Genomic DNA, 21349 nt, shown 5'->3' on the forward strand with positions numbered 1-21349 from the left:
TGTCATCCTCATCTCCGTCCACAGCTGTTGGGTTCCTGCAGCCTCAGCCAGCTGCCCCGGTGCCAAGCCAGCGGCCCATGTTTGAGGATTTTATTATGGCAGCATAGGGCTCTAATTCTGTGTTCCTCATCTACCACTGCCTGAGAATCTACCCCAAACCTTAGTGATTTCAGAAAAACAGTCATTATTTCTCATAATTCAGTGACTCTAGACCACAGAGCACAGCATGGCTTCTCCCTCAGACCTTCCCAAAGCTTAGAAGCTGCCAACATTTCTTAACATGTAAACCCAGCGTAGATAGCATCCCTTCCGCTGCTTCTGTTGGTTGAAGTGAGCCCCCGGCATCCCGAGTCAGTGTGGGATGGTTTACACGGGGGGCGTGACTACCTGGCGGCGTGGTGCCGGGGAGCCAACCTTGCAGACCAGCTGCCTGCTGGCTGTGCGGGGGAGGTTAGGTAAACCAAGCCTCCTTGGCCTCATCTGTAAAATGGGGATGATCACGGTAACCGCTTACGTCAGGTTGTGAGCGCTCAGTGGCTTAGTACTGGTAAGGCTCTTAGAGCAGGGGGCCCGATACTGTTTTGAAACAGCAAATTTTAGAAATAGATGCATAAGCCACATACGAGCGAAATAAGACACAAACTGTAATGATGTCTCTGCTGCGGTAGCTGGTCAGCGAGAAGCGGTCTCAAGCAAGAGGTTGTTTGCGCGTGTTCAGAAGTGGCATCTGAAAGATGGGCCAAGTATGCATCCTGACGTCCTCTCGCCGTTTTGCCCTGGGTAACGCAGAATCAAAGAGACTTAGAATCATAAGGGCCATTTGCTCTCGCTGATGGGAACTGCCTGCCCGCATGTCTCTGGCACAGAGCCTTCCGGCCTCTGTCATCTTCTGGCTGTGGGACCATGGCTTCGTGTCCTCTAAAAGTTGAAAATGAACTGTTTTTAGATTTCCCATTTTCCTGGTGCTTAAGTAGACGATATGTGAGTTCGCGATGGCAGGAGTGTGGGTGATGAAGTGCGAGGGGGCTGCCAGGATGGTAGTAGCCCCGCTGCAGTGATACGAGTCTGTCCCACGGGGCCACAGTGCATTCGCTCTTTCTTGGGCGTGTTGGGGGATGCTGTGATCCTGGGGGCTTGGGGGGTGGGCAGCACAGCACCTGGAACCTTTAGCTCCTGGAAGAGTCTGGGACTAAGAAGGAACTCCTGGGACGGAGCCACCGGATGGGATGTCTCCCTGTGGCTTCGTGGTGGCCCTCCTCCGTTCCTCCTGGCGAGGGCACGTCGGAGGGGGCCTCGTCTCTCCGCGTGGCTCCGGAACCATGAACCAGGCTCATCCTCACCCCTCCGGCAGCCAGACCACGGCTCCTGCAGCTCCCGCTGTCCGGACCCGCAGGCTCCCCGGCACACGGCTGCCCAGGAAGGCCTGGATGACTTTGGGCACATTCCATGAAAAAATACTAGTCTAGCAGATTCAGGGACTGAGTGGTGTACCTTCCGGGGTCTTGTTAGACTCTGAGATTCCCCGATGCTCACTTGGTACAAATACTCTGAAAAAAAAAACCAGTGTTTGGCCTTCGCTTCCTCAAAGAAAGGAAAAGAAAGAAACTACGAGAGAACACATTTTGAATCCACAGGAGCTGTTTGCTGAGTCTTGTCATTTGTCATCTGATTGAGCCTCTGATTATAAAACTTCACCTTGCGGCTGCCTCGGCTGCTCAGCGGAGAGCACGCATCTCTTCCCGCCTCCCAGGATGGGCTCTTTCAATCAGCCACAGAGAGGCGGGTGCAGGGAGCAGGGCACCCGAGCAGCTCCATCGGCACAGAAATCTTGGGGGGTCGGGTAATGAACCCAGCTGGGGCCCCCGCCAGAGGGCAGAGGCATAGCTCCTGGGACACCGGGGTGTCCTTCAGCTCTGCTGGCTTCTGCAGCGTTTGAATCATAATCGGAGATTATCCTGCAAGGTGGACCATAGAATCTTTTAAAGATTCTCAGGATGTTTTATTTTCTTTCACCAAGACACTCAGTTTCCCCAGCACCAAGTCAGCCTAATTTAGTTCCCCGATGGCACCATCTCCTCCTTGCTTCCTGGTTAGACAGTTTCCCTTTATCCCCGTAGGAGTAAGTCCCTATGGCCGCCACTGGGGAGAGGATAATTGTGCATATAGGATTTGCTCGTGAAAGTGCCCACGATCTAGCCAGGAGCTGCGTGGGTCCATCTGCGTGGAGCCCCGAGGCCAAGTGGGGGTTCAGCCTGCATTTTTGTCTGAGTGCAGATGGACGAAGCTTTCTGAAGCCTGGAGCAGCTCTCAGCTACCGGTGACACCGAGGTGACCCCCAGCCCCTGGTATTGTTGGAATTCCATCTGAAACAGATGCTGGAAAAATGCGAGCCCACAGGAGGACGCCTGTGAAGTTTTGTTAGGCTAAGTTTAAAAATCTTAGAAATCTGCCGGAGAGGGAAATTGGATGATTTTAAGGGATCGTTTATCTACTGTCACATCCCCAAGGGTGCCTGGCCCTCTCCCGAGTCCTTACTGTGCAGGGGAACTGGACTCACCTGGGTCTGTAACCGGCCTGGTCCCCTGCACCTGCCTCTCATGTTGGTCTCAGTGCTATGTTTGCTTTAGACTGGTTTTTCTCGGATTCTAAGAAATCAGGGTATGTTGAGTTACGCTGTGTTTTCTTTAAATAATAAGAACGTGCAGAGGGATGATCTTCCAAAGGGTCCCTTGTGAGTGTCTTCAACCTGAGAAATCTTTTCCCCCAGAAACAATGTTTCAGTGGCTGTCAGACTTCCCAGCTGGCTCGGCTTCCATTACATTTGTGAAAATTGGTATAAAGAGTAGTATTGTCACAATATTAGGGACTTGAACCTAATTATCACATAAAAGCGTCCCCTTGATTTTACCTCATGTTGTGGTTTGTTGAGGGGACAGCAGAATTAGGGGGTCGGAGGAAGTTGGTTGAACGCTCCCGAGGAGTCTCATGGGCACCTCTGCTTCTGTTAGATTCCTTCTCACACTTGAACTTTGCTTGGGCCTCGGTCCAGGTGAATTAATTAGCATCATTCCTGTGCCTTCTGAGTCATAGCCACCATCCTAGGGGCTCCTAAGAGGACAGTGAGAGGGAGAGCAAGTGGGAGACTCTTTGGTTTCCCTTGTTCTGTGAGGTCAGGAGCTGAAGAATCCAGAGATGGAAGCACAAGTTGAGATAGTCTGACGTGGGAGGGTGCGGAGCCCTACCCGGGAAGGAAGGCCCCAAGCCAAGGCTCAGCTCAGTGCCAGGCATGAGGTTTCACCCCAGAAAAGCCTGCAGATGATGTGGGAGGTTTGCTGGGCCCAGGTAGTTCAAGCAGGAGCACGCTCCATCCGTCGTCAGAGGAGGCCTGGGCCAAACATACTTCAGTGCACTGGCTTCAAATTCCAAACAAGTATCAAGAAGCCTTAAGATAGGGGCGCCTGGGTGGCTCAGTGGTTGAGCATCTGCCTTTGGCTCAAGTCATGACCCCGGGGTCCTGAGATCGAATCCCAAGTCAGGTTCCCTGCAAGGCACCTACTTCTCCCTCTGCCTATATCTCTCGTGAATAAATACATAAAATTTAAAAAAAAAAAAAAAGCCATAAGATGGCTTTGTTAAAGATGGATTACATTATATATACGATTTATCTTTTGAATGCTGTTGCTAAATTTACAAAAGGAATTTCATTCTTAATCAATTAAAAATCCAGAGTGAAGAGCTGTAAATTAAAACGCTGTTATTTGTAAATATAAGGAGTTTTGGAATTCAATTACTATGCTATTTTTAGAAAAGGACATTTAGGTTTCCTTTCTTAAAACATTGCACGTTTAGCCCTGGCGTCTTCACTCAGGTAGAGAAGGTGCCTTGTGCATCATGGTGGCTGGTGTCGTATTTGTTGAACCGATGGCACATCTTCTGACACTCGGTAGCATCACACGGTGAAGATCTATACACACACACACACACACACACACGGAAATTGGTCGAACATACATGTCACGCATAAAATAGAGGAGAAAAGCCAAATTTCCAAACTAAACATAAGTGATTTCTGTTTTAACAATGACAGGAGAAAATGAATGCTTAAAATACCTTAAGTTACCTGTGTGCCTCCTTTTTAAGAAAACACGAGACTTTGTCATTTATATTTATGAATGAATATTTGCCTCCTTTTTGCTCCTAGGGCATGCTGCTGAAGCGAAGCGGCAAATCGCTGAACAAGGAGTGGAAAAAGAAGTATGTGACCCTGTGCGACAACGGCGTGCTAACCTACCACCCAAGTTTACATGTGAGTGTGGACCCTTGGCGTGCGGGTGGCAGGCCCGCAGCTCAGCTCCCACGCTGCGTGTGTGGCGGGGGTGGGGGTCCTCCAGTCTCGGTCTCTGGTTGAAGTCGAAGGAGTCAAGGGTTTCCTGCTCCGCCACGAGATAAAGAGCACGCCCCTCGCCCTCGTCAGACCGTGTGTCTCTCCCTCCCCCTCCTTGACAGCCCATCTCTGGTTCTGACTCTGCAAGGAGTTACAAAAAAGGGGACGGATGAGGTAAAGTTCCAGTGAAAGTAGAAAGACAAGAGCAGATAAGCAAAAGAGAAAGAAAAGCGAGCACGTATCTGAAAATCCAGAATAAAGGGCACAATTAGATCAGAGCCCAGGACTCCGCTCTGAGCAGCTGAGCACGACAGTTAAGTTTAACACAGTTTGTGACTCAGTTTCTATTGTCAGATAAACACACGCCCATTTGTAAGGTAAGAGAAGCGTTTCTACACGTGTTAATAAAATGCGATGTATCGGTGACATACGGAAGACAGAATTAAAAAGCAGAATTAGTTTTATTTTGGGGGGAAATGCAGACATCCTACCCATTCGTGAGATTTCTTAGGAAGCCTTGATAAAATCTTTAGCTGGAGTATTAATCACAGTTCTCTAACAGCACATCCCATGAATCTTGCATATTTATTGGTCTCGATGTAGATAAATATGTAGTTTAGAATATATAGCGTTGGGGCGCCCAGGTGGCTCAGTCAGTGAAGCGTCTGCCTTCGGCTCAGGTCAGGGTCTCAGGGTCCTGGGATCAAGCCCCGCACTGGGCTCCCTGCTCCGTGGGGAGCCTGCTTCCCCCTCTTCCTCTGCCCTTCCACCTGCTTGTGGTGTGCGTGCTTGCTCTCTCGCGCGCTCTCTCTCGCTCTCCCTCTCTTTCTCTCTCAAATAAATAATCTTAATGAAAAGGGGGATATCTAGTGTTAGCTGCTCATCGGATTGTATCGAAATGGTAAGCTTTGAATTTAAAAATGTTTAAATACTTGAAAAATTACACAGTTAGTTATGGGTAAGAAGTCACACATAAGGAGATTGAAGGAAGTCGTTCCCACAATTCCCCCCTCCCCCCGGGGAACACGACGGCTAGCGTTTCGGGGTGTGCGCTCCAGGCCGCTCGCTGTGCGTCAGTGCTTTATCCTCCAGGACCACGCCGCGCCCCTGTGCACCGCCCGCGCCCCCTTCCCTGGACACTGACAGATCGCACGCGCCTTCCCCGTGTCAGCAGATAGGCCTGTGTGCCACCATTGCTAACGGTTACATCCCAGTCATGGACATTAGCGTGGATGTGCCCTAATCGGTTTAATAATGTCTCCAGAATGAACGTTTGGCAAATAAATTCTTCGATTTTTTTTTTAATGTCTTAGGTAATTCATCAGTGTCCTAGTGTATTTATCGTTTTCTAGAATTACAGGTAACAAGTGGTATGCTTACTGTCTAATTTGCTTCCTGGGGTGAATATCCCTTCTTCTGCGTGTCCTGCAGCAGTGGCTTTAGCCTTCAGAACCATGTTAGGAGGCAGGTGTTTCATTAGGCCTCCCTGACTTTTTTTTTTTTTTTAATTTTATTTTATTTATTTATTCATGAGAGACAGAGAGAGAGAGAGAGAGAGAGGCAGAGACACAGGCAGAGGGAGAAGCAGGCTCCATGCAGGGAGCCAGATGTGGGACTCGATCCCGGGACTCCAGTATCATGCCCGGGCCGAAGGCAGGTGCTAAACCACCGAGCCACCCAGGGATCCCCCCCTGACTTGTGTCTGATGTTGACGGGAACGCCTCCCATGCCTTACCCCCAGGTAGACTTCTGAGATGGAAATCTTCACGGTACCAGGCGAATTCCTTTGTGTTTGGTTTAATTTGGCTGATTTGGGAATAGAGTCAGGTTGCTTCTCCAGGTGGCCTCCACAACAGAGACTTAATGCCAGTCCCAGGAGGCCTGCCTGTGACCGCTCCCACGCCACGTGCAGCCCCGTCAGCCTCCGCCGGAGCACCAGAGCAGGGCCGGGTCCTCACTGGGTTCTCTCCCCAGCGCCGCCCCGTCAGCTGCCCTCTCGCTGGCTCATGTCAGAGAGCACAGGTCTGATGATTGACCCGGTCACTCTGTGCTATTTAGAGAGAGAAGCGTAATCAAAATATTCTTGCTAGGACTCACTGACCAGACAAAGCAAGGTCTGACCGATGAGCCTTCCAAGCTACCTTACACTTGCCTGCTAAGCCCAGGCTTGATCAGAGGGACGTTTGCTTCTCCTTGCCAAGGGAAAAAGCTTGTGACAGCAGTATGTCCCAGAAAGTTCCTGTAGGAGGGATAATCCCTACTCCCTTCCCATTCCAACCCTTCAATTAATATAATCACAATCAATTATTTGAAAATTCTCCCACATGAGCTGCTTCTTGTGATGCCCCTCAACGCTCGCCTATTCCTTTACGTGGACACACATGTGTACACGTGCACGGGTGTTGTCAGAGCCTGGAAAAGCAGGGCTTTGCTATAATTATAGGACAAGCAAGAGCCAATATCATTTTAAAGTGCAATTCAGTTAATGCTTGTCTCCTGGGAACTGAAATTACAAGTGCAGGTACTCTCCTCCCTAAGGGAGTAGTGCAGTCTGGGGGTGGATTTTAATTACTGGAGCACGGAGAGATGGCATGGCCTTCCCCGTAATCCTCCTTTGACTCTATTTTCACAACCAAGCTTCGGATGGAAGTTTGGAGAGGAAGTGAGTTGCAGGTACACGTCCTCTTCCGAGCTGTCCGAGAGCTCCAGCCCCCTAACCGCGGAGTTTGTCTGGCAGTCTTTGGCTCAGAATGGGAAGACACATGAAAGGGATGCCCGGGACTTTTTCTCGTGACACATTTGGGAGCATGCAGATGTGTTGCAAATTCAAGTCTTAAAATTCTCCGCCATGAAGACCGTCCCAATTGTGTTAGTCTAGGAACTTTTAAAAGGTGACCGAACCCAATGATACCAGTTACACTGATCGCGCAGCGACACCCCACTTCCTGGGAATCTCCGGGCTGTGTTATGGCTGGAAGCCTACGCAGGTACATTTGCTGTGAGGGGTTAAAGACGGGGGAAATCTGCCCGGGTTGGTGGCTTTGGGTTTCATAAGTGGGGAGTGTCACTCTGTTGTCATCTGCACGGATCCAAAATAGCGTAGCCCACAGCCCAGGTCTCTCCAGGGAGCAAAGGGAAAGAGTCTGGCTAAGTAATCTGATATCTGTAAATAGAGTTTTCTACAAAGATTAAGTGTTTCTCAGCGGAGTAACCAAGCCCGCTGCTGGTGCATAGCACTGACTTGCGATGATTAGGTGACGTGTTTACCCAAAAGGAGCTTGGCATGCTTTTCTGAGGATGAGAGTCTGCTACGGTAATGCTTCCATATTGGGGTGAGCGGTGGGGGCTTGAGAGCCCTGGGCTAGGGGATGCACGAACCACGTACGATTCGAATAGGTACTGTGCAGGGCCACGTGGCAGCTCCTTGAAAACCAACATGCTGCCCTGCAGCTCTCTTCCCCCGTATTCCTCGCGCACGTGCGTGCTGCTCACGGCCCGCCTCGGGCTGGACCCAGACTCCACCACCAGCCACCTTCAACATGGTGATCGTGGTGAACCCAAGGAGCTGGTGGGGTTCTTGCACCTGGGGCCAAGTGAGGGATCGAATCAGGTTCAGAGGGAAATAGGCCGGCACGGTGAGGGCGCTTCATCGTCTCATGCAAGGTTCAGCTTGCCTTGGAGTATCGGCCCCTAGCAGGGCATCACCTCCCCCCACAGGACTAGGTGTTCACTGGCCAAATTAGAGTCCCAGCCGAGCCCCCCAGCGCTCCTGGACAGACAGACAGACAGGCCAGGGCAGGAGTTTCCTGGGGCAGGTAGAGCGTGCACTGTCCCCGCAGGCTTCTCGCTTCCTAACTTGCCGGACGATGCCTTGGCTGCTGCAGGAGCTGGGCAGTGCCGATCTCCTCAGAGCTTTGCTTGGAAAAGATCCTGGAGCAGCAGCCGGCTCTGGCTTTAGCTCACTCTGGACACCGTGAAAGCAGGAGACTGACCATTTCCTAAATTTGCCACCAAAAAAAAAAAAAAAAGTCTTGGAAGCTTAAATGTCTTCATTGAATGCGCCTAAAGAAGATCTCCCAGAAGAGGGGAGTTGCCATCCTTCAAGAACCTGGGACAGTCTCATTACACAGGTGTCTGTGGCCATGTTTATGGAAAAGGTCATCCTGCAGAGACGAACCCCAAGTTTCAATACCGAGCCAATGCTGTGATGTGAGAGCAAACACCCCCAGCCTCCTGACAGGACAGACCATCCGCGTGAGGTCCCAGCTGTGGGCCGGGCCTGCGGCCTCCCAGCCGAGTGACGTGCACTTTGAAACTGTGGCTTTGGAAGCAGGCGTGAGCGGCACGGGGACCGGGCCCTGCAGCGCCCTGTGGGGTTGGCGTGAGGCCGGCCAGCTTGCCGTGTGCTCGGAGTGGGTCAGCTCCCGGGGAAGCTCCCTGAAGCTGTTCTCAGAGGACTGCCCGTCTCTCAGAGCTCAGACACAATTCTCCAGGTGGCAGGTCATCCGTCAGGGACCTCACTGGGTGGTGGCCCCGGAGTGTCACTTACTGCGGGTCCCATTCCTTTGGATTCCTCTTCTTTCCTTCCCATCCTTTCCCAGCCCCATCTTCTTCCAAGGCTTCATTCTTCCCGGTTTGGTGGCATCATCCCCAGAAGTGTCTGTTCATCGTGAGCCCCAAGTGCAGGCCTGGCACAGAGTAGTTAGGAGACCAGCCCCCCCCCTCAGAGGCTGTGACATACAGCTGGGCCTCGCCCGTCATCTGTTTAGGGCAGGTTTTCCCCACGTGACAGAGACACGTTCTGGAAGGAAGCCTTTCACCCCAGCCGTCCGTGTTTCCTGCTGTTGGAAACCTTGCACATTGTTCTCACGGAGGAGAGAACCTCGGTCTGTAAGCCGGGATGCCTGTGCGTGGCCCCATCGTAGGACGTGACGGTCTCTCTGGAAACCAGGAGGAAGTAGGAGAAAGGTGGACCAGCCTACCCCAGACCGAGGCGGCTTCCTGAACATTGATCGTGCTGGTACCTCCCACCCCAGGTTTGCTCACTGTGCATCCCGTCAAGCATTGCCAGGCCCCCTCTGTGGGGAGGACCAGGACATGGGGCATAGGAGGTGGAAGTGGTGGTGAGTCTCAGCCCTTGCGGTTCTCAGGACGGGGGGTGCCTCGGCCAGGCTCTGGGTGAGAGGACGCACATGTGTCACACCTTGGCCCTGTGCCCGAGCGTGGCAGCAGCTGCTGTGCACTGGGCCTGGGCCATCCCGCCTTCTACACACGAGCGGGAACTTGCCTGTGCTTCAGAGCACACGTCTGTGCTCTTCAGCGCTGCTGCCGGGCGGGCCTCTTACGGCGGACCCTGAGAAACGAGCTGGACGCTGTCCACTCGGGAAATCTGGGGAAAGAGTCCTTTGGGTGGGAAGTTTGACGACCGTGTGTTTGGAGGTCGCGCCAGAGGCATTACCGGCACCTCAGCAGACGAGCTGATGGAGTCCGTTGGGCCCTAAGGAGAAGCCCACCCCAGGGTTGGAGCTGCTGGGCAGGATCGTTGGGTCACACGGGAAGGTGAAGCCCGGGGCCCGGGACACACGGTTCACTTGATGCCTCTTTCTCCAGACGCTGTTTTAATTAAGTTAAACCCATAACCCCCAGTTTTGATCCCAGGTGGCAGGCTCGGCCAAAATAACGAAGCTGCTTTGGGTTTGTCACCGCTCAGGTGGGCTGGCCCAGTGGTCCGCCCAGGACACAGGCCCGTCGGTGCTAACGCCAGGGGAGGCCTGTGAAGAGCCTTGGAAGAGATCCTGGAGCAGCAGCAGGACAGCGTGGTCACCCTCCCTCCAGGGTTGGCCCACTTGGCTCCCCCCCCGCCCCCCCCCCCCGCCCCCCGTCTCCACCTGGTGTTCTGCAAACACAGCCCTAAACCAGCAAGACTCGAGTATGCGAGGCCGACTTCTGAAGCCGCTCTGCAGCCTGGGTTTTTGCTTCTCTGAGGACCTTTATGTCTGTAAGATCTTTCAAAAGCCCTCCCTGCCTCACTTTCTTGGGGGGAGGTAGGTATGACTGTCTTGTTTATGACACTTCGCTGGATCACAGTCGGGATGGGCAAAGGGCAGCCTGTTCTGTGGACTTTTAAATCTGAGCCTCGGGGAGCACCTTGATAGAAAAATGGAGGGGATAATGAGAAAGAGCTCCGACCTGGGGGCTTCACAGTCCAGCATCGCCACCTATTCATCTTCCGTGTCGGGAGAGCACCGTCGAGGGCACGGCTGACAGGTGTGTGCGCCGGATTCCTGAGCGTGAGCTCCTGGCCACGCGCTCGGGCCAAGGACTTCAAGGGGCCCCGCCCAGGAAGGCTGACCTTCCTCCTGAGGATGTGGGCGGCCGGCAAGTCCCACCTGGCTGACGCGGGCGGGAAAACCTCCTCCTGGGATTTCGTTCCCATTCTGCATGTGGCCCCGGGTGGAAGGAGCCATGGTTCTGTCCTTTCTCCCTGACGTACAGAGCTGGACTTTCCTTCGCGCAGCATCCACCTCCCCAGGTGGCTCCAGGCCTCCCCAAGTGGCCGAGACGCCCCTGCCACACAGCGCCTCTGCTTCTCTGTGCTGTTGACGCTTGTTCGGTTATTGTGTTTTGTTTTGTTTTTTTCCACGTTGGTAGAGTCAAAGTTGGACTCTGAATTGTCACATCCGAATGCTGATTTCAGTAAATTTTCAGGTTCAGAATCAGACAGAAAATCCCCTTCATTACGGATGCAAGAATGACTAAAAGATCTGGGATGAATTCCTGAGTGGGTCTCTTTCTCAAAAGAAATAACACACGGGAAGAAAGGAAGATACTTAGGTAGTGAGAAGCACTGTGGCCTGTACCCACTAGCAGTCATCATTTAAAATACACACAACCCTTGGGCAGCCCAGGGGGCTCAGCAGTTTAGCGCCGCCTTCGGCCCAGGGCGTGATCCTGGAGACCCCGGGATCGAGTCCTGTGTCGGGCTCCCTGCATGGAGCCTGCTTCTCCCTCTGCCTGTGTCTCTGCCTCTCTTTGTCTCTCTCATAAATAAATAAATAAAATCTTTTAAAAAATAAAAATACAACCCTCGTGGAAAATAAGGGCGTTTTACTTGACGATCCACTGCGAATCTGTGATCCGTCCCTTCAGCGAGCTTCGCGCACCTGCTGAGGTGGACGTCATGGCTTGAGGTGGAGAACATGGAGTCCTCTTCCCAGAGAGAAACTGCATTGGTTCCCCCAAGACATTGCCGAAGTCACACTAGCTTGAGTCTAGATGACGGCGCAGGTAGATTTGAAGCCCAGATTTCTAGATGTAGAACCTTTGAGTCATGGAATGAGCCACAGCCCTGAGATCTTCCCCCCACCCCCCGCCCCAACTGGGAAGAACGATGTCACATGCGTGCTGTGTGACACGCTCTGCAGGAAGCGTAATGAATTTTGTGATGAACAGTTATTTGGTCTTGCTTCCCCTTCATAAGCCGCAGTGCTGCTGCCGGCTGCCCTCCTCTGGCCTGGGTGTCCTTTCCCAGCCTGGCTTCTTCTACGTCCACTCTGCTGCCCATCGTGCGGGCGGCCCTTCCTGGCCTCCCTCCACGAGAGGTCCTCCCTGGTTGCATGCAGGCCACCTGTTCTCCTGCTGCCTTCCAGTCTGTACAGCCCCGTCCAGCATAGTCCAGCAGAGGACAGGGACCGTGCCCTGATCCCACGTTGGCCTGGGGCTAGAGTGTGCTAGACACACAGGCCACTACTTGTGTGTCACACGGACTCAAGTCCCACGACTTGTGCAGTGTCTTTGCCCCTCCGCTGCCTGGGCTGGGATCCTCACGGGTGACGGTCCTGGCTCTCCTTTGAAAACGCAGTGGAGAAAATGAACCGTGGTGCACGACTAGACCTCCCTGAGTGTAGATGATGGGAGGTCTAGTCTAGATGTCAGGTGGGGAGAACAGTGTTCTACAAAGGCCGTAAAACCTTAAAACACTGCTGACGTCCTCATAGAATCCATGTGAACGCCGGTTAGGAAACTGGATCCTGAGGAGCAGAGATCTGGAACTCTGGCCACAAGTGAACCCCGCTCTTCTAGTCTGACCACCTGTTTAAGGAGAAGGGGAACGGGTTTGTAAGCAGTGGGAGTTTCTAGAGTGGCCGGCGCCAGCCCGGGGGAAACAGAAAACCCCCGGTTAGTTGTGATGGGGACTGACGGGGTGCGCCCTGGGGGTGGGGTCCGTGGGGCCTTGTTGAGGTTGGGGGAGAAGCTGTGCCCCGGGTCTGCCAGCGTTCTCTGCCTGCCGCAGCAGTAATCGCAGTAATCGCTGTCCAGTTATCCCAGCAGCGTGGGTCCGCGGGCACGCCTGGCCTTGCAGGCCCACGGTGGGAGCAGCCCCTCCACAGGCTCCGTGCAGGGATTTTGTTTGCTTCAGATCGCGCTTGACGCTCTGCCTCGTTCCAAGAGGGGCTTTCGGGCAGCTGGCAACAGGCAGTTGACACGAGTAAAGTAAGGACACGCACCTACGTCACGATAGAAGAACAGAGGCCTAGGTGCACACGCACAGAACTCCACCTAACTTGTCTTACGGCGGGAAGTCCCGTGAGGTGGATCTCCGCAGCCTCGGCACATCCTTACCTCCGCCCATCTTACAGCTCCTTCCTGCCTTCATCTCTGAGCTGTCCCATCGGCGTCCTAGGCCGATTGCTTCTGATGCGCCGTGGGAACCCGCACTCATTCGTGATTTCCGGCACCGCAGTGACCAGGTCGGGGTGTTGGTCCCCGCCTTCCGTCCTCCCCGGGAGCTCATCCCCAGGACCTCCGCAGTCCCACCGACGGAGGTGGATTCCCCAAACCCCCGCCTCTCCTGGGCTCGAGGCCGCACGTCTGCTCCGGCCTGCGGGTGCGGCGCCCTGCCCACCAGGTTTTCCAGAACTCGGCCGCTGTCCGCTGTGCAGAGAGGGGCAGCTCTCCCTGTGATCCTTTCACTTCGCCGTGTACTTTTCGTCATGTTAGTTACTTGCTGCCACTTGATTATTTTAAATGTGTCGATGATGGAGAGGCTCCCCGCTGTGCTGAGGAGGGGGGCCTTACGCCTCCGTGGGACCCCCAGGCCTCGCCTGCAGCCTCCCTGTGCACTGGCTCTGACCCCCCTTCCTCCCCCCACCTCTGGACTTTCCTTCCAGTGGCTTGCACCTGCCTTGTCCTCTGGCCTCCGGGCCCCAACATGTAGCTGTCCTCCCCTGTTCTCCTCGCCAGACTGACTTCTGCTCATCCTTCCGTGCAGTCTTGAGGGACACTCCTCAGCCAGGCCTGTTGGGGTGCACCTGCCCGTGTGCCTTCCCCTTGCTATGTCAGTCGTCTCTGTTCTCTCTGCTCATCCGGTGGCCTCCTTCTCCCAAGCCTGGGAGCCCTTGGCACAGAGACCCCTGGGGTCCTGTCAGCTACATTTCCTCCACATCGGCGCTGTCTTGTCAAAGAGTGAGGCTCGATGGGCCACACACTCGGGCTGTCCTCACACCTACAGGCCTGCAGTTCCTGAAATCCTAAGCAGAGGAAGCCACCTCCCGATGCTTTTAAGCCACGAAAATATGTCACAGTCCTATCCAGGCTCCACTTGAGAAAAGATGGAAAAAAAAGGTCTTCAAGGTGGGAAAGGAGCTCAAGGTTTTTGTTTTGTCTTTTTAATTGTGGTAAAATACATACAACATAAAAGTTAACCATCTTAACCGTTTCTGAGTGTGCAGTTCAGTGGTGTGAAGCGTATCCTCAGCATCGTGCCCCCAATCTCCAGAAACGGTCCATCCTGCAAAGCCGAGACTATCCCTATTAAACACTAAGCCCCATCCCCTTCCCCGCAACCCCTGACAACCACCGTTCTACCTTCTGTCTCTGAATTTGCCTGCTCTGAGTTCCTCACTTGAGTGGAGTCATAGAGGATTTGTCTTTTTGTTACCGACTTATATCACTAAACATAATATCCTTGAGGTCGGGCCATCCATGTTAGAGCACAGTACAGGGTTTCCTCCCTTTTTAAGGCTGAACAATGATCTTTTCTGGGTCTGTACCACATTTTGTTTATCCATTCCTCTGCGGATGGGCATTTGGATCGCTTCCTCAATAATGCTGCTGTGTTGAACCTGGGTGTGCTGATGCCTCTTCCAAGCATCGGGTTTTATTGTCCAAACTACAACATGCGAGAAGCAGAGAGAAACGCTGAATTTCAGAGATGTCCAGTCTTAACCAGGGCCCACTGGGGAATTTTCTGGGCCCAGTCCTGAATAGAGAGAATGACGGAGGAACCCACCCGGCCCTGGTGCCCTGGGCTGCCCTGCCTCTGCTTCAGGGGACCTGGGAGCTGTTCCGGGCATTCACCCAGTCTCAGACATTGTGATGAATGATTTCTCCGCCTATCAACGCTGTCAGACCCATGGAAGGATCCCTCCAAGGTAGTATAAATATTTTCAGGGAATATCTACAACTTTGGTTAGAAAGAATGACTACCGAAAAACTCAGACCTTTTGTGCATACACAAAAAAAGTTAGATTCTTTATCAAAGACTTATTTCTGCCTAAGGAATTTCTTGTTTATTTTATAGAGCTCTCAGGGTTTGTAAAGTGTTTGGATTTTCAAATAAAACAGCCAAACGCCTGCTCACTGTGGTACAAGCTGTCTTCATGTCAATCACAGATTGTGCATAAGTAGGGCATGACCAGGCCAAGAAAAGTCTTCATATTTTGTTTAAAATATCAAACCACCAAATATCCCAGATCCTAACTTATTTTTTTCTACACTGAAAAAAAAAAAAAACCTTCTGCCTTCTTTTCTAATTAAAAACAAATACTACACGTGTATATACGTGTTTCTGTAAATATGCAGATTTGACCACATAGCTTGTGGGTTTGAGTCTCAAAAGCTTCTAGTGGAGTCGACGGGACATTGTCTCATCGGTGCACAACACCCAGTCCATCTCGTTTTGTTGTCAATTTTTTGTCCTTTTTTTTGGTGTTCCTAACTGTAGCCAGAATTCTTGCAAAAAAGTAAATAAATTAAGACCATTGGTTTTCTCCCCTGACCTTAGTCCCTACTGAGAGCTCTCCGCGGGAGAGGATGGACGTGGGGGGTCGTGAGGAAATACCCTTTCGCTTCCACCAAGAAATTGAATTCCATTATTATATTTTATAAACATTTTCTTCTGTGGCTCATAACCCAATTGCTGGCTTGTTGCGAAGGTCTTGCAAGGAAGAAGGAGGTGGAGGTGGAGGCCCTGCCTCTTCTCAGGTGGGCCCGTGGCCCCAAATGGAAACCAATCAAGGTGCGATTTATGTTCATTAAGTGCTTGTCAAAACTGAAAAATTTTCTAATCAACAGCAATCTAGCGGCGGCCCCCTCGATGGCTGGGAGTGCCACCTCTGCTGCATCGGCTCTTTGCCTGTTACAACTCTAGGCGAAAATCCGCTGATGATTACATTAGGCTAAGCTGCGGAGTAAATGAACCATGTCTTATTTAGGTGCCACTAGCTTCAGTGTAGTCCTGCCCCGCAGGGCACTTGATAGCGTTTTATGGCTTTAAAATTAGTGTGGCTTCCCATTTGCTGCAGGGTGCTGCATGTTATGCCTTTGAACTCAATAAGCAAAGGGAAGGGGGCCTTTTGTTTTTCCCCCGTATTTTTCTCCCTTGCATTTTAGCAATTTTGTTTTGCATCTTTTCCAGACGGCATTTTGCAATAAAAATGTCTGACTACTGTGTACTTGCCTCCCCAACCAAAAAAAAAAAAAAAAAAAAAGAAGAAAAAAGAAGGATGGAAAGAGGAGAGGGAGAAAAATTAAAAGTAGAACATGTCACACGTTTTCAAGAAGACACGATTTCTTTTTTCCTGTGCTGGGAAGTGAAAAGTCGCTTTGCAGGTCACCCTTCATGGCTTATCCTGTCAGGTGGGAACATGTTTAGCTCAGGAAATGCCCACACAGAATCAGGGGGCAGAGATTCAGGATTTTCACTGGACAGCAGTAGAAAGAGCTGTCGTTTGTGGAGGGCTTTGGCTCCCTCGTACACAGTTCACACATGATCTCCGAGCATCCTCAGATGGTCCCAGGAGGCGGGAACTGCTCATCTTCCTGGCTTTAAAGACGTGGAAACGGGGACCAAGCAGCAGGCCCCAAGCACACAGCTGCTGAATCCCAGAGGTAGGGTCCCGGGCAGGGTCCCCACGGCCGTAACTCTGGCCACAAGGAAGCGACTTTGTCCTCTGCAGACTTCCAAACGAAGGAAGGAAATCAGAACGTTAATTGACTGCTCTTTGTGAGAAATGAATCTGATCAAAGCACCGCAAGCCACCTCGGCTGCTGTAACATCAGGGAAACAGAGTAAGTCCTATAAAAGCAAGGCAGCAGAAGAAACTAGACAGGTGTGACGGCGCGTCCTCCAGCATTGTGGTCGGTGACCATGGATGTGGGAGATTGCTGTCCTGCACGGGGTCAAATGGTGGAAGGCCAGGGATGACGATCAGTAGTGCCTCCACCACCCCCCACCCCCCAGGACAGACTGTGTGCTCTTCTGTCTTAAAATCCGCTTCTTTAAGAGCTCTGTTCTAGCAGATTCATCCCAAGAAGTCTGGAGTTTTAAAGAGCTTCAGATCTAATATCACTATGACGAGCGTTCCTGTCTCGCTCAGAACTTCCCAGATCCGGCTGCTGGTCCAGCTGTTTCAAGCTGTAATTATTTATTAAAGTACTCACATAGCCGAGGCGCGGGGCCGGCCCCTCGGAGTTCAGCGCGGTGAAATCTCACTCAGGCTTGCCCTCGGGAGAGGCCTTCGGTGACCGCGAGGACAGGAAGCCATTTTCATCCCCGACGCATTCATTTCGTGCGGGCTGGGTTTGGGCACGCATGGGTTACAACTGGGTAATATTCAATTTAACCGAAAATGAGGAAAATCTTTCTTGCAGTGTAAAGCTCAATATACTAGGTCAGTCAAGACCGAGACAATCGGGAAGCAAAAAGTATATTCATAATTCAATTTGGAGTTTTCTGCTGTTTTGATTTATATTATAATAACCTATTCCCCAGGGCTGATGTTGGACTTCAGCCCTCACGTGGTGGGTGCTCCGCCGCCGCAGAGGTCGGCCGTGACCGCGTGTCGGAGCCCTCCACGGTGCGTGACGCGCGTCACCCCAATGCCCCCCTCCCCGTGATCCTTGCCCAGCCCGCCGCCCTGCCAGGCCTCACGTGGTCACCGGGCCCTGTAATGTCTCTGGTCACCGAGGAACCACCTGTCATAACTGTTGGGTTTGCTGTTGCATTTGTCACGGCCACCAGTAGACGTCCACCTTGCTGGGTTACCTTCTTCCCGCGGTGGCCGCACGTCACGTTGAGCGTTGGTTGAGCGGTCTTTACAAAGGCGACTCCGAAAGCGAAACCCTGGAATTCTGTTGGCTGTCTGGGGAAACAAAAATCATTTCTCCTAGGGTTTTCTACTTTGAAGCTGCCTCCTACCTCGCTATTGTGACTGGTCCTTTGGAGAGAAGGAGAGATTGTCTTCTTTTGAGTTATGTGATCTGAAAGGACATGGCCAGAAGATTCTCCTAGTTTTACGATATTTTCATAGTATTTTTAGGGTGTCGGTTTCCTCTGTGCCTGGCACTGCAGATGAGCCTATTGTTTATTATTCAGAAATGTTCGACTCGAACAGTTGCTTAGTCTCTTTGAATGGACGGTATTATGTGTTCTTTATAGATTAGTTTCCTTTGAAAATAGTATTAAATGGAGTTGGGAATAGCAGTGCATCTAACAATGGCTTCTCTTACATACTTTTTTTTCCCCCTGAGCCCAGAAGTAAGGATTTTTTAAAAATAGAACTTATACAAACTACTGTCCCTCTTTGAACCTGGACATTCATGAAATATAGTGAAAATCAGGAGAATGAGTCAAACCTTTCCTCCAGGAAAAGACAAACAAATCTGAAGGGCATCTCTACTCTCTCTGCATAGACCAGGCCCTTGCTGCCTTCCCCCAGCTGCATGTGTAAAGTCCACGTGCACTCGTAGCCCCTGGCCATTTTGTGAACATTCAACTGGACAAGTGGTTCTTGAGCCTTTTGGCCTTAGGACTCCTTTACCTTCTAAAAATTACCGAGGAATCCAAAGGGTTTTTGTTTCCATGGGTTATATCTTTTTTTTTTTTCTTCTTAAGTTTTTTTTTTTATTTAAGTAATCTTTATACCCAACATAGGGCTCAAACTCCCAACCACGAGATTCAGAGTCGCACACTCCTCCAACTGAGCCAGCCAGTCACCCCATCTGTGGGTTTTATCTAATTGATACCATGTTAGAAATCAAAACTAAGAAAAATCATATAATTTATTTAAAAGCGTGATAAACCACCCTTAGGGAATATTATTACATAAATAACATTTTTAGGAAAAATGCATTTTGCACAACGAAAGGAAATCTTGAGAAGAGTAGGATTGTGTTAACTGTTTCTCCAAAGCTCATTGATATCTGGCTAATAAAAGAGAGCCGGATTGTCATACCTGCCATCTGCCTTCATTCTGCTGCAATACATTGTTTTTATTAAAGAGAACCTCACCTTATATAGGTATTTAGCTTGAAGAGGGAGGAGTATTTTAAGAGCCATTAGATTTACTGTGGATGTTGTTTTAGGACGCTACATCAAGACGCAACACGTGACAGTTTATTATAAATTAAAAATGCAGCATGGAACCTGAAACAGTATCACTAAATATTTCCTTCTCTGCTCAGTGAAAATCCATTGAACCATCTTGCAGGTTAAATGACCTTTCATCCTTCCATGTGACACCACACATAGCTCATTTCAAAAATACTGCTTAGGGACCCCAAGGTGGCTCATTCAGTTAAGTGTCCGACTCTTGATTTCAACTCGTCTTGATTTCAGGGTCCCGAGATCCAGAGCCCTGCATTGGGCTCTGCACTCAGCAAGGAGTCTGCTTGAGATTCTTTCTCCCTACCCCCTGCCCCTCTTCGTTTGTGTGTACATGTGTGCGCTCTCTCTCTCTCTCTCATAAGTAAATAATTGAAAAATATTGTTTAACAGAGGCATGCTGCATTTCAAATGGTGACACTTTTCATCATAGAATATCCAGAAGCTACTTTCATTTATATCACTGCCCATCTTGTCAGGAAAGAGCATCAGTATTTGGAAAGTGTCAGGCTCATGGGGAGAGATACAAGTTGCCAAGATTCTCATCCTCACTGGAAGCTCAAATTATACGCTAGCTACAGATACTGTCCACTGTTCTTCCTGCAGTGCTCACTTTGTTCATTTTCAAGAAAATACCAGCCGAAGGCCCAAGACTGAATAATCATAGTTAATGTCTGACATAGTCATTCTTTTGAGTAAAAATGTGTCCTGACAAAAATGTGGCTAGTTCAGCTTGCAACTCAAACAATCACAGAAGTATGTTTCAGCAGGACAGACAGCTTCTGAGTGTGGCACTGATACCCACATGTGCTTGTCATGTCATTACTTAGAAAATTTAAAAGATGCATATGTACTCAGGGTTGAAATGGTTAAGAATCAGTAGTTGCCTTTTTTTTTTTTTTTCATTTATTTACTTATTTGAGAGAGAGTGCGCAAGCTGGGGGCAGGAAGAGGCAGAGGGAGAAGCAGGCTCCACGCTGAGCAGGGAGACTGATGCGGGACTCAATCCAAGGACCCTGAGATCATGACCTGAGCTGGAGGCAGACTTTTCATCAACCCAGCAACCCAGGCACCCAAGAACATTGCTCAGTGAAATTCCTTTTTTTTTTTTTTTTTTTTTTAAATTTAGAAAGCATGGCAGTAGATAATGACAGTTAGGGGCTGGTACCATTGGGTTCCACTCCTGAGTTCGTGCTCTGGCCAGCAGCTTTCGTCACCATAAAAACAAATTTCAACACTGAAGGAGGCAGACAGTATCTTGGGATGTGTTGAAAATAGCCCCGAAGCCGTGAACCCCTGGATAGGGCATCGGGGACCCTATTGAGAACTACCAAGCAGGTCATGCAAAGAGGAAAAATCTGAAATGCCACGGCAAGTATCAGCTTGTCCTGACGATGATCTAACCTAGACAAAATACATTTATGTGTTAATATAGTAAATTTCGAAGCATTTATGTACAATTAGAAGCCAGAACTTACTGGGAAACCCTAATTGGAACAAAAACCTGTGATTTTCCCCCCCGCATCATTTAATTATGAAAACGAGTCTCCATACTTTTTAAAAAGTATGGGTAAAATCGGAGCAGCGTTGATTGCATTATCTGTACTTGAAGAGAGTAGAGTCTCAAAGCCGTGTGTCTTATTCAGATGCTCTCATTCTGAGATGCCAGTCATACCGCTTCTGCATTTGGGGTTGGCTTTAAGATCTTGTTAACTGCTTTCGGTACCCCCGTGAACACATCAAGCAGACCCATCTTTCAGCAGACAGCCAAAGGTAATGTCGGGATGGGAGGCAGTGAGAATCAATATAGTAAGAGTATTTTTAGGGACTATTGATGGATTGCTGTATTTTGAGCTTAAGTCCAAGCGCCAGATGCCCCAGAGCTGACTAAGATGAACTCACCATTTACTGAGAACCACATAGGCCATCATGCACGTAGAGGGCTCTGAGACGGCCAAGACAGGACTACACACCTTTCCCTCTGCACTTTTGGGGAGCGCTCTTGGGCTGCGTTAGTAGCCTCCTGTGGCATCCGGGTGAGGGCTTCCTTACTCTCCCCGCGGAGCCTGGCGCCAGCCAGTTGATGACCTCCAGGTCCTGTTCACGCGTAACCGGGAGATTCGAGGACAGGATTGTGCAGCCGCAAATCAATTAATTCTCGGTATCGGGAGAGATCCCATACACCGCGGCACTAATGACTCCACGGCCCTCTCTGAAGGCAGCCCCCCAGAAGGTGGGAGCCGCTTTAAGCCGTGCTTCTGTCAGCAAGCTGGAAGCTGTGGGTCTCTGACACGGCTCTC

The 21349-nt window shown here is 50.7% G+C and overlaps 1 protein-coding gene across 16 annotated transcripts in view; it reads left to right on the forward strand.

Moving 5' to 3' along the window:
* Nucleotides 1–21349, forward strand: part of AGAP1 (ArfGAP with GTPase domain, ankyrin repeat and PH domain 1) — a 532124-nt gene that overhangs the window by 320432 nt on the left and 190343 nt on the right. For all 16 annotated transcript variants that reach the window (XM_038574273.1, XM_038574276.1, XM_038574283.1 and 13 more), the window contains one exon: nucleotides 4202–4306. In XM_038574273.1, coding sequence (XP_038430201.1) covers nucleotides 4202–4306 — 105 coding nt within the window. The remainder of the gene's footprint in view (nucleotides 1–4201; nucleotides 4307–21349) is intronic.

This window comes from Canis lupus, chromosome 25 (assembly GCF_011100685.1).
Source record: "Canis lupus familiaris isolate Mischka breed German Shepherd chromosome 25, alternate assembly UU_Cfam_GSD_1.0, whole genome shotgun sequence".
NCBI lineage: Eukaryota > Metazoa > Chordata > Mammalia > Carnivora > Canidae > Canis > Canis lupus.